The sequence below is a fragment of the Parambassis ranga genome, chromosome 20 (genome assembly GCF_900634625.1).
Source record: "Parambassis ranga chromosome 20, fParRan2.1, whole genome shotgun sequence".
Taxonomy (NCBI): Eukaryota; Metazoa; Chordata; class Actinopteri; family Ambassidae; genus Parambassis; species Parambassis ranga.
The window spans coordinates 5,290,707-5,303,763 of NC_041040.1; the positions used below are offsets into that span (position 1 = coordinate 5,290,707).

Here is a 13,057-nt window from a genome sequence, read left to right on the forward strand (position 1 = left end):
GGAAGGTACTACACCCTAAATGACCCTACGAGAACACAGCGGAGTCATTAACTCTACACAAACCAGACCAGCAGAGGTCACACGAGCTGTGTCTGTGATATACTGAAACAGTGAGCTGGCCCTGAACGCAACACGCTCCGTGTCCTGAGGGACGCTGGGAACAATAGCTGTGCTTTCCACGGAAACCAGGTTCAGGACACAAGTCATATATCACCACACACACACACACACAGACACACATACACACACAGACACACACACACACAGACAGACACACACAGAGGGCTCCAACACTGACACACACAGACAGACACACACACACAGGACACACACAGACACACACACAGACAGACACACGGACATACACACACACAGACACACACACACAGGACACACAGACACACACACACAGACAGACACACAGACATACACACACACAGAAACACACACACACACACAGATGCACACACACACAGACACACACACACACACAGACAGACACAGAGAGGGCTCCAACACTGACACACACAGACACACACACAGACACACACAGAGGTCTCCAAAACTGACAAACACACACAAACACAGACACACACCCTTCAGGGTGTGGACAGTAGACATGCAGAATTGTCACATTTCCTGCAGGACAGGAAACTAATGGAGGGCAGGAAGACACGCACACACAGACACACACACCGTTTATTTCCCCTCAGAAGGCAGCAGATCGTTCCTCCCCCTCCTCTGCCTCCACCTTTCTTCTTCTTTCTCTCTCCTCCCACTCACAGCTCTCTCTCTCTTTATCTCCTTTCTTCGCCTCTCTGTCTTTGACAAACCGTCTCCAATCACATTTCTTCACGCTCACGTTGCAGCATTTGTGGTGTGTGTATGACAGTAATCTGATTACAGCTACAGGTTGCCGGCGGCAACACCTTTTGTCCTGCAATGTGAGGCTCTTATATAGGAGTGTGTGCATTGTATGGTGTGTGTTGGTGTGCTACTGGGCCTACACACACACACACACACACAGTGGTGTCAGAAGAGACAAAAGCAAAGTTAAATATAAACACACCAACATGAAATCATATCTCAGAGCAGCATCTGTTCAATCTGATGAATTTCACATCATGTTGATTAACACACCGTACATCTCACACACACACACACACAGTTTACATCTCCTGTATTGTTCCTGCATGAAGAGAACATACATCAAATTTTCTCCATGTTTCTTTCTAGTCTCACACGAGTGATTTTTCTATCAACAAGGAAGACAAAAGGTGGCTGCCCTCATACATGAACTACAGCAGTGTCAGGTCAGGAAACCCAGCCTCCATGTTGCAAAGTAGAGAGCTCTCAGGCCAACAACCTGTAACACAACAAAGGTCATGTGACAGTGGTCCGCCACTCAAAGACCACCCCTCATCCCTCCATATGAGCCTCGCCTCACTGTGAGTTGATCAAAAGTCATGATTTTCACTGTGGATTCACAGAGGTGACCTTTGACCTGTGTGCGCCATGCTGCCGTGTAACGTGGTGCTGCACCTGAAGGTTTCTCTGTGGGTGTACTGAGGACTGTTTGTATGAAACAGAGCTGCCGCGGCGTTGATGGTGAGACGGGTTTATGCGCTCTGTGTTTTCTGTCAGCATGTGTGTGTGATTGACACATTAGCTGTTAATCCCCTGTTAATCCTCTGTGTTAGCAGCAGGCTCTGATTAGCCCCGCCCGCTGATTGTTAATTAGCCAAATCCCTCGTTACAGCCCAACAGCTGTTGACATGACGACTGTTACCGCGGATACCTCCTCCTCTGGACCCCAGCGACAGAGATATCACAGTGAGTGTGTGTGTGTGTGTTAGCATTTGAATGTTTGCAGCAGAGCAGCACTTCCTGTTCCTGTGCAGCTCCTCCCTCTCAGAGGTCCATGTGTTTGTTTTTACGTCTGATCCATGAAAACTTGATGGTGTGGGTGACTGATGCTGCTGAATATTTAAAGACGGTGTTACCTGACCGGAGCGCCGCGGCTCTGAGCCGGCTTCAGCAGCACGGTGACGGTGGAGTCGGTCTGGTTCAGAGGAGACTCCTGGTCGTACGCTGGCATCAGAGGAGCTGAGCACGAGGAGGGTGATGTTTGAACAAAGTCGTCAGGCCAACAGAACCACAGATAACAAGTTCTGACTCCTCCTAACTCTCCCTTATTTTGTCCTACCTGAGATCTTGGTGGTAAACTGGGTGATGACAGGAGGTCCAAAGCCTTTGATAGTGGAGGCTCTTATTGTGAAGGAGTAGGTGGAGCCTGGGTACAGGCCTGTGAACACATGGCTCGTCTCATTGGCCGGTTTGAAAACCTTTCCACTCTGATTGGACAGGTCGAACTCTGTGTCGAAGGAGCTCAGGGCTTTGTAGGAGATCTGTGGAGCAGAACCGTGTCAGTGTCTGATTGGACCGATGAGTCCAGCAAAGCTTTCTGGGAGTTGGAGTCCTGAGGGGTTTACCTCGTACTGCCGGATCAGGCCGTAGGTCTGCAGCGGCTCCCTCCAGCTCAGGCTGATTTGCTGCTCGTAGCTGCTGCCGAGGATGGAATCCACCGGAACAGCTCCGGGCACTGAAACCACAGCAGCAGCATTGATCAGACCACAGAGGACAAACAGACACGTCCACAGAGACACGTCCCGCACTCGTACCGTCCTCGTCCGTCAGCACCAGCAGCTCCTCGCTCTCCTTGCGTCCCTCGGGGTTGCTCAGGACGAGTCTCAGGCTGACATTAGTGAAAGGCGGAAGGTTACGTACGATGTGCTGCGGCACGGCGCTCAGTGTGTCGTACACCACCTCCTCTCGCACCTCCTCCTTCACCGGCTTCCTGCAGGAGACACACAAAGGGGTAAGTGTTTGCCCGCCCCTCTTTAATGACAGACTAACGAACCCTCTGTGTTGACTGCTGTGTTACCTGCTGGCAGCCCCTGCAGGTCTGTAGCGGTACTGCACTGTCAGGTTGTAGCTGTGGCAGCGAGTCACGTTGTATCCAAATGGCTCCCATCGCACTGTCACCTGTTTGGACTGACTGTCGATGACCTCGAGGCGCCGCGGGCCGTGCATCGGATCTGACACACAAACACAAACAGGAGTTAGATGTGACACACCAACGCCACCTCCACTGAGAGTGACAGCTAGAACCCGGTCCAGCTCAGTACCAGAGGTCAGAACCAGCAGCACATTTAGCTCCGAGGCACCTCCTCTAAACTGAAACTGAAAACACCAGACACAAAGAGAGAGGGGCAGATTAAAGGAGGCTTCGAACTGAGAGCGCTCACACACACACAGGGTCTTTGTAGTGTCCAATCTAAGTGCTGTATTTCAAGATGACAGACAGCGATCCACTCAGAGACAGAATGATAGATGAGAGCAGGAAAGAGCAATTTCTCCTGACAAAACCCCACTGAGTGAGTGTGTGTGTGAGAGAGAGAGAGTGTGTGTGCGTGTGTGTGAGTGAGTGTATGAGTGTGTGTCTCTGTGTGTGTTTTCAGGTGTTTTCTGCAGCCAGTGAACAATACCTTTCCTTTTCTTGTCAGCTTTCATCTGTGTGTGTGTGTTCGATTGTGGCTGCATAGAAAACTTCTCTTCCTGTTATTGAGCCCCCCTCCACACACACACACACACACACACACACACACACACACACACACACACACTCTGTCCCGCTCTCTCTGCAGGCTTTTAGTCAAACACAATAGAGGCACTTGTGAGTTTCTCCACCTCAATTGTGCGATGAAAGAGAGACGTCGAGCTAAATGGTTGGTCTACAGGGAACACACACTCACAGACACACACACACCACCACAGCAACAATGTGGGTCCAGGGTCAAGGGGAGGAGGGGGAGGAAGAGGGGACTGAGGTGGATCCTATTACCCATAATCCCTGAGGGGAGAGTGAACGCTATCACATAAAATCCTATCATTCCCCTCTAAAGTTCCTGTGTGTGTGTGTGTGTGTGTCTGTGTGTGTGTGTGTGCGTGCGTGTCTGTGTGTGTGTGGTCTTCATGGTTTCCATCCCATAATTTTTGGTCTGACATTTAAATCAGACACAGAGTCAGAGCGCCCTGCTGCTGATGTCATCAGGTATTTTTCCACCAAACACTAAAAAACTACAAAGTCCAACCTTCAGAAACTACAGAAGGTCATGTGACCTGACAGTCATCACTCATAATCAATCATTCTCAATGATGAATATGAGACACTGCAGGTCCAGGAGAGCTGCTGCTTTCAGCTCAAACTGTCAATCAACAGAATCATTGATCTGATCGACACTGTGGTCACTTGGATCCTGCTCCTGCTGGCAGGGTTCAGGTCGGCTGGTGTCTCAGGCTGAGGGGCTGCTCTGCTCCTTCATCTGGACCCTGTGACCCCCTCTCCTCCTGCCCCTGCTCCTCCCCCTGCTCCTCCCCCTGCTCCTGCCCCTCCTCCTGCTCCTCCACCTCCTCCTCCTCCTGCTCCTCCACCTCCTCCTCCTCCACCTCCTCCTCCTCCTGCTCCTCCACCTCCTCCTCCTGCTCCTCCGGCCCCTCCCCCGGCCCCTGCTCCTCCTCCTCCTCCTCCTCCTCCTGCAGGTCTCTGTGCTTCATGTGTGTCGGGCTCAGTGTTTACTGCAGTAAACACAAATCTGTTATTTTCTGCAGCCTCGCTCGCTATGTCCGATCTCTGTGACCTCTTCAGTGAACACGACCCTGACTGATTGAAACACATTTCCAATTTAACCTGCTGACACACACACACACACACACACACACACACACACACACACACAGCAGAACATTTCTGCCATTGATCTAAATGAATATCAAAATAATAAACATGAATAAAACACAAATAAATATGATTTTTTTAAACTCACATCTAATGAATATCCAGTGAAATTAAAAAAGCTGCTCAGAAACATGTCGTGTGGACCTCAGTGGTTTGTTTATGACAGAAATATGAGGTCACGCCAGGCTGATCAATATTCAATAACAAACAAAACACATGGCTGCTACAGAAGGAGACATTACAGGCAAGAGGAGTGATGAATGTCTGAAGGTGACTTTAGGATCAAGGAGAGGAGGAGGAGGAGGGGGGGGGGGGGGAGAGGAGAGGTTTAATTTTTCATTTCTAGGAGATCACCAGATTTAATATGGGGGGGGGGGGGGGGTGAAAAGGAGGAGGAGGAAGAGGGGGAAATGAGAATCAGTGATGAACGATCTATGTTGACTGACCAGAACAGAGAGTGGACTGTACACACACACACACACACACACACAGACAGACAGACACACACAAGACAGACACACAGACACACACAGACAGACAGACACACAGACACACACAGACAGACAGACACAGACAGACAGACACACAGACACACAGACAGACACACACACACAGACAGACACACAGACAGACACACAGACACACACACACAGACACACACAGACACACACAGACACACACACACAGCTGCTGAGTTGTTAAAGTCAGTGTCATCATATCGGGGCTTCATTCATGTGCTCAGCTGTTTCTGTAAAGCTGAATCTGAGTCTGACTGTGATGTTTACACTGCAGCTTCTGTTGGTGGACGAGCTGTGACTGTGAGACTGAGAGCTGCCGTCCACCATTAAAGTCCTCACAGGACCACATGTCCCCGCAGCAGAGAGTCTGAGCCCAGGCCGGCCTGAGGACGACGGAGAGAATAAGAGCCGGCCGACAGACAAACAGCAAAAGAAATGAAAAGATAAAAATACAGTAAAAGCTCTAAAAGAGCAGAGTGACGAGCAGAGCATGAAAATCTGAGGTGGAAAGAGACACTCAGAGAAAGAAGTGAAATATTCATTTGATATTTTCTAAAAGCCCTGACAAACATCACACACACTTTAATGGATGTTAACACACACACACGTTTCTTTATATGTTCCATCTGTGACATTCACTCCTCCAACTGCAGCTTCAGAGGGTTTTATTTTGAAGCTTCTACCACTACGTAAGTTCATTTTTTAATGGTTTAAAGCTCTAATATTTACAAATCATTTTATTATTAATCTCTGACTGTAACACGTTGAATAATACATCAGAATTATAACTTGGGACTGCCCAGCCTGTCATATTCTCTGTTTGTATGCAGCGTGTGTTTTCTTTCTATAAAGTAATATGATGTCTGATGTAATATTTGGGACTCAGATCTTATCTTATCTATACCAGTATCCAGGTGCATCATGGGAAATGTTTCCTGACAGTGACCATATTCTGATTAAAGTCCTCATTAGCCCAACAAGCAGTGCTCCATGTGTAGGCAGCATGTTCAGAGTAAAGCAGCGATGACACACACACACACACACACACACACACACACACACACACACACACACACACACACACACACACACACACACACACACACACACACACCCTTCAGTCCATAGGTACAGTGTTCCAGCTGCTCTGAGAGCTGTGCTCGGTGGGTTCGCCTTGAGACGTCCAGACGTATATTTGAGGCCAAAAACCTGCATATTAAAATATACTGTTGATGGAAGGTGTGTGTGTGTGTGTGTGTGTGTGTGTGTGTGTGTGTGTTCCAGACACAGATCAGACTGCAGAGGAAGCGGCTGCATGTGGTGAGGCTCTTTCGACTAACCCAAGCTGCTGTAAACTGCTGTAAACTTGATGAAGGTGTTAACGTAAAATGACGTCGTCATATGTCTGAATTCAAGGCTCTGAATATGACCTTAATCGTGCTATGCTATCTAGAGAACAGCGGCCTTATTCCAGTGAAGTCAGACTGCTGCTGTGCACGTCAGTGCAGATGTGCCCACTTCTCGTGTGTTTCATGTTGTTGGTCCTTAAACCATGTTCGTCTTGTTGCTTTGAGCTTTTTGAGCAGCTGGAACATTCTGGGTCTCAGTTTAAGTTTGTTGCTGCTGTTTCCCCACACAGGATCAATAATGTGAGCAGCAATGATCACAGCAGCACTTTGATATCAGCGAGCTGATAAAGAGAGGAGATGATCTGATGTGCGTGTGTCGGATCTTCCTTCCTGTCAGCTGCACTTCAGCGAATGAAGCAGAATATTCAATGATGCTGTTCCTGTTTATCTGCCACCACGCTGCGTCGCCTCACTGAGCTCTAAGTCCTAAAGCTTGTATGATGGACACAGCCATTCATTATTAAACACACACACACACACACACACACATAAATACACAAATACAGGCTGCTTCATAATTTATTGGTAGTAAAATGAATAAATAAAAGTGAGCTGAAGACAGATGAGTGTTATCAGAGCGAACATCATCACACTGAGTGTGTGTGTGTGTGTGTGTGTGTGTGTGTGTCTGAGCTGTCAGTCACACACACACTCATCTTTTAACATGTCTTTTGTTTCTCATGTTTCCTGCTGATGATCTCAGAGGAGCTTCTTAAAATCTGCTGCCAGTTGCAGAGGGCTGGAGGTTATCACACACACACACACAGACACACACACAGACACACACACAGCCTCACAGAGAACCACTGGAACCTGCACAGACTCACATCAGCCCCTCACATCTAACACAACATCAACTTACCAAGAACAGAAGAACCTTCAGAAAGACCTCATGAACCTCTGGTCCCTTCAGTTCTGTGAACCATCTCATCAAGGACTAACCAAGAACCACAAAACCCAGGACCTCATGGACTCTGTGGCAGGCCTGTGAATCTCTTTGACCACCCCAAAATGAAAGGACCAGTAAAACCTTTCAGGAACCACAGAAGCTTGTCACCGCCTAAGCACCGTGAGAACGGATTCTCAGGTCTCTGCACTTTCCCCTCTGTTATGGTAATCATGTTAATATACACTGCTCAGAACATAAAGGGAACACTTAAAGAACACATTGTACCTCCAAGTCAGTCACACTGCTGTGAAATCAGCCTGTCCAATTAGGATCAACACTGACTGTGGATCAGTTCCAGCTGCTGGAACAGACAACAGGTGGAAATGAGAGGCAATGATCAAGACCCTATAAAGGAGATGTTCTGCAGGTGCTGACCACAGACCAGTTTTCTGTTCTCATCCTTTCTGCCTGATGTTTGATCACTTCTGCATTTTGTCAGTGCTCTCAGCCCTAGAGGCAGCACGAGGCATGTCTACAACCACAGAAGCTGCTCAGGTAGTGCAGCTCATCCAGGATGGCCCATCACTGAGAGCTGTGGCAAGAAGGTTTGCTGTGTCTGTCAGCACAGTGTCCAGAGCATGGAGGAGACACCAGGAGACAGGCCGGTACACCAGGGGACGGGCCAGTACACCAGGAGATGTGGAGGGGGCCGTAGGAGGGCACCAACCCAGCACCTTTACATGGCAATAAACACAACTCTGAATCCCATCCTGATTTAAAGCACTAGAACTTTCCACCAGGTCCCTTAAACCTCCGTCAACAGGACCCCCAGTGACAGTCCCTCAAACATTTCTTCAGCATCACCAGAGCTTTATAAGAAACAAACTGGAACCCTGTCACCACTTCAAACTGACCGTGTGCCACTAGGAGCTAAACATCTCCCCAATGAGAGCTAAGACTCTGGAAGGACCCAACCCTGTACGTTAGACAGACCTCCTCTTAAAACGCTCTTGTTCACATTGAACATCTGACCTGATTTGATTTATTCTATTCTATTTTATTTCTTTTCATCTTACTGTATTTTGATTATATGAACATATGTGTTCTGATATATTATTTCATGTATTGTTTTTACGTTAAGTTGCAGCTGTTTTAAATAAAGTTGCAGTGAGACAATCCTCGATCCTCCGAGAACCTACAGGAGAACATGCTCTTCTTCATCAGAGACTCCTGGGAGCTGCACAACTGTGAACGAGGCCACAAAACCTCCCTGATAGGACACACACACACACACACAGTACTCCTACTAATAGTAATGAAAATAATAATAATGTGTGTGTGTGTGGAAGCAAACAGATTGTGAGGAGCTGCAGCACCTGAGTAATTAGCGTGCTAATTGCTAATCACATTCCATTTGTTGTTTTCACACACACACACACTGATGCTCACCCGGTCTGTGTATGTGTATTCACTCAAGAGATAAACAGCTAGCATGCCATGCTGATGTGTATACTGTAGCCATTAGGAGTTAATGAGTGTGGCGCTAACGAAGCTCGCTACCTTAATGACCTCACTGTTAACCATTAGCCACCTGATGAGCTCAGTGCTAACGCAGCTAACCCCGGCACGCTAATGACTGCCCCATTAACCTCCTAATGAGTGCAGCCTAGCAGTTAGCCACTGGCTGCTAGCAGCCATTACAGTAAAGGAGGCTGCCTTTATATGACAAGGACAAAACATCCTGTAGCATCCCTGCAGCTGGTGATCATGTGACCAGAGGCTGACTCACCTGCACACTTGGTCTTGGCTCTGAGAGGAGGTCCGGGGCTTCCCGTGCCTCCCTCCAGGGGTCTGGTGAGCAGTACGCTGATCTCGTACTCTGTGTCAGGGTCCAGGTGTCCGATTTTGTGAGTGGGTTTATCGACAGGCGTGGTGTCGATCAACATGCCCGACATGGTGCGGTACTCCACCTGGGAACAAACGACAGTTTAAAACCTTCACAGAGAGCCAGAACCTTCTCATGGAAAACCAGAACCCCCGGCAGACGGACAGAGCAGCGTCACCTCTCTCTCGATGATCGGCCCGTCTCCGTTGATGGAGTTGGCATTGAGCTGAATCCACAGGTAGGTGGCACCCACTGCTGTCAACTGAGGAGGGGCGATGGGCACCGGGGGCTCTGAGGGATCACAAGAACCAGGATCAGGTTTCACACACAGTCAACTCTTAACGAGGGAGGAAGGAGTTAACGAGTTAATTAATATTCGTGACCTTCGGCGAATAACAGCAGACCTGGATTCTATTACCCAGAATCCCCGGTGGAGCTGCTCTACTTCCTCCTGACCCACTTCATCTAACACACACACGCATGCACACAGACACCCACGCACACACACAAACACACACACACACACACACACACACTACCTTTGCTCCCTTCACCCTGACCGTCTCGTAGGGTCTGACCCCACATCGTCCTGGCTCCGTCCTCCCTCTGCTCATGTCCTCATAAAGACAGTTAGAATGCACACACACGTAGGGGGGATACATGCATGATGAAGTGTGTATCATGTCCAGGTTAATGTGTGTGTGTGAGATAATGCAGACACACTCTCTGAGTGACAGTTCAATCAGGAGTTTCACCACCGGGGATTGTGGGGATATCTGTCGGATCATGTGACCAGCAAACACCTCACCTGTCACCGTGTGTGTTTGCAGACAGATCAGATGCATCGAGCTGACACACACACAGATGAGTGTGTGTGAGAACTTGATCCCTGCATTGATCAACTCTGCTGTGATTGATATCAGTCTGATCTGCTCCCTCCTCACATCCACCGACACCAGCCAACAGCTACAGCATCAGTCCAGCACCTGCTTCCTGTCTGACAACACTGAGCTGTTTGTGTGTTCCCCAAAGTAGACCTGACCTGGGCAAGAAGGGGTTAAAGTGTTCAGCACCTAATGCCTGCAATAAACACCAATCCCAGCTTTGACTACAGTAACTCGTCACACTGAATGAATACAGCCGAGCTAAAGATGGAACCTCAGACAGATCAGATCACAGATCAATACAAGACTTTACAGATCAATTAACCCTTTGTGATCTGATCTGTCCGAACTGAAGATGGAACCTCAGACAGATCAGATCACAGACCAATACAAGCCTTTACAGATCAATTAACCCTTTTATTTATACCAGAACCTCATAAAGGATCAACCTCCATCCATCCACCTCCAGGGTGGTAAACAGGAGCAGCATGGAGGATCAAACCTCTACGTCACCAGCAACAACTTCATCCAGCCTCCATCCACTGCCCAAGAGCCTGTCTAGCTCCTCCTGGGTCTGTCAGGTTCAGGAGCTCTTCAGGGTTCTCCCTCCCTCACTGAGTACAACTCGCTCAACTTTTCCCAGAACTGCCATCAGGCGGATCATAATCCCACCCACCACTAGGAGGCACTGAATCTCACACACTGGCCCCGTGTATGTCTCGGAACAGATCGACATCATGGGAGGGGAAAATACCCAGAATGCTCCTCAGCAGCAACACATGAAAGCAAAGTTTGAGAGCTGGCTGACGGCTCTGTCACACAGAACACGCTCCGTTTAACGAGTCATCATTAACACGCTGCGCACCTGCACGAGTGTGTGTGTGTTAGCAGCTAGCTAACAGTGTGACAGGCTGAAACAGGAAAAAGAGGCTTTTACTTTGGAGTGATTCATCTTCACAGAAACACAGACACTCTTTGACAAAACGCCGCCGATTCTCCCTTTTTAAGCGGCAAACTGACTTTCTAATGAGGCTCTCCTTTAACCCTACACACACACTGCAACACACACCGCAACACACACTCACAGCACAGTAATGAGGTGAGGAGCTTTAGAAAACCGTTCCTCGTTTGACGATGGAGTCATTAAAATAAAAAATATGACAAACTGCAGCTTTGATCTAAAACAAGAGGGAGACACAGAGAGAGAGGAGGGGGGGGAGACAGAGAGAGACAGAGAGAGAGGGGGAGGGGGGGAGACAGAGACACAGAGAGAGAGGGAGGGGGGAGACAGAGACAGAGAGAGAGAGGGAGGGGAGAGACAGAGAGAGACAGAGAGGGGGGGCAGAGACACAGAGAGAGAGAGCGGGGGGGACAGAGACACACAGAGAGAGAGGGAGGGGGAGAGACAGAGAGAGAGAGAGAGGGAGGGGGAGGGGGGGCAGAGACAGAGAGAGAGAGAGAGAGAGAGAGAGAGGGGATGGGGAGAGACAGAGAGAGAGAGAGAGAGGGACGGGGGAGAGACAGAGACAGAGAGAGAGGGGGGGGGGAGACAGAGAGAGAGAGAGAGAGAGAGGGACGGGGGAGAGACAGAGACAGAGAGAGAGAGGGAGGGGGAGAGACAGAGACAGAGAGAGAGAGAGCGGGGGGACAGAGACACAGAGAGAGAGAGGGAGGGGGGGAGAGACAGAGAGAGAGAGAGAGAGAGGGAGAGAGACAGAGACAGAGAGAGAGAGGGGGGGGCAGAGAGAGAGAGAGAGGGACGGGGGAGAGACAGAGACAGAGAGAGAGAGGGAGGGGGAGAGACAGAGACACAGAGAGAGACAGAGAGAGAGAGAGGGGGGGGGGAGAGACAGAGACAGAGAGACAGCGAGAGAGAGGGAGGGGGAGAGACAGTGACACAGAGAGAGACAGAGAGACAGAGAGAGAGAGGGAGGGGGAGAGACAGTGACACAGAGAGAGACAGAGAGACAGAAAGAGGGAGGGAGACAGAGACACAGAGAGACAGCGAGAGAGAGGGAGGCAGAGAGAGAGAGGGAGGGAGGGAGGGGGGAGACACGGTGAGAGAGAGAGGGAGGGGGGAGAGACAGTGACACAGAGAGAGACAGAGAGAGACAGAGAGAGAGAGAGGGAGGGAGAGACAGAGACAGGCAGACAGAGAAAGAGTGAGGGGGGAGAGAGAGACAGAGAGAGAGAGAGGAGGGGGAGAGAGAGGGAGGGGGGAGAGACAGAGACACACAGAGAGAGAGGGAGGGAGAGACAAAGAGAGAGAGGGGGGGTGAGAGTGAGAGAGAGAGAGAGACAATTTCCTTGCAGGGACTGATGGTCCCTGACTGATGGTTAATTGTTTTTGTTCCAAAACATTTTGATCAATAATCCCTCCCTGATAGATTGATCAGGCTGACGTCCTGTCACCTCCATCTTGTGTCAGACTAACAGTCAGACAGCAGCTAAGCTAACGTAGCATCATGATCTCACGGAACATTAGCAGAAGTGTGTTAGCATGTTAGCATGTTCCCTCATCCCTTATACTCACGTTTGACTGTGAGGTCAGCATAGGAAGACACACCCACACCTCGCTCTGATTGCGCGAGGCAGCGATAGCGTCCAGAGTCGCCCTTTGTCGTGTTCTCCACGTCGAAGCTCGCCACATAGCGCCGGAGAGTTCACGGTTGGT

The 13,057-nt window shown here is 49.4% G+C and overlaps 1 protein-coding gene across 3 annotated transcripts in view; it reads right to left on the bottom strand.

Moving 5' to 3' along the window:
• Window positions 1-9,784, bottom strand: part of LOC114452992 (receptor-type tyrosine-protein phosphatase mu-like) — a 39,103-nt gene extending 29,319 nt beyond the window's left edge. For all 3 annotated transcript variants that reach the window (XM_028432583.1, XM_028432582.1, XM_028432581.1), the window contains exons 1-7: window positions 9,678-9,784; window positions 9,404-9,584; window positions 2,945-3,098; window positions 2,682-2,857; window positions 2,493-2,602; window positions 2,207-2,408; window positions 2,004-2,106 (exon numbers count right to left, since the gene is read on the bottom strand). In XM_028432583.1, the coding sequence (XP_028288384.1) occupies window positions 2,004-2,106; window positions 2,207-2,408; window positions 2,493-2,602; window positions 2,682-2,857; window positions 2,945-3,098; window positions 9,404-9,569 (911 nt within the window). In that variant the 5' untranslated portion in view covers window positions 9,570-9,584; window positions 9,678-9,784. The remainder of the gene's footprint in view (window positions 1-2,003; window positions 2,107-2,206; window positions 2,409-2,492; window positions 2,603-2,681; window positions 2,858-2,944; window positions 3,099-9,403; window positions 9,585-9,677) is intronic.
• Window positions 9,785-13,057: the final 3,273 nt, after the last annotated feature.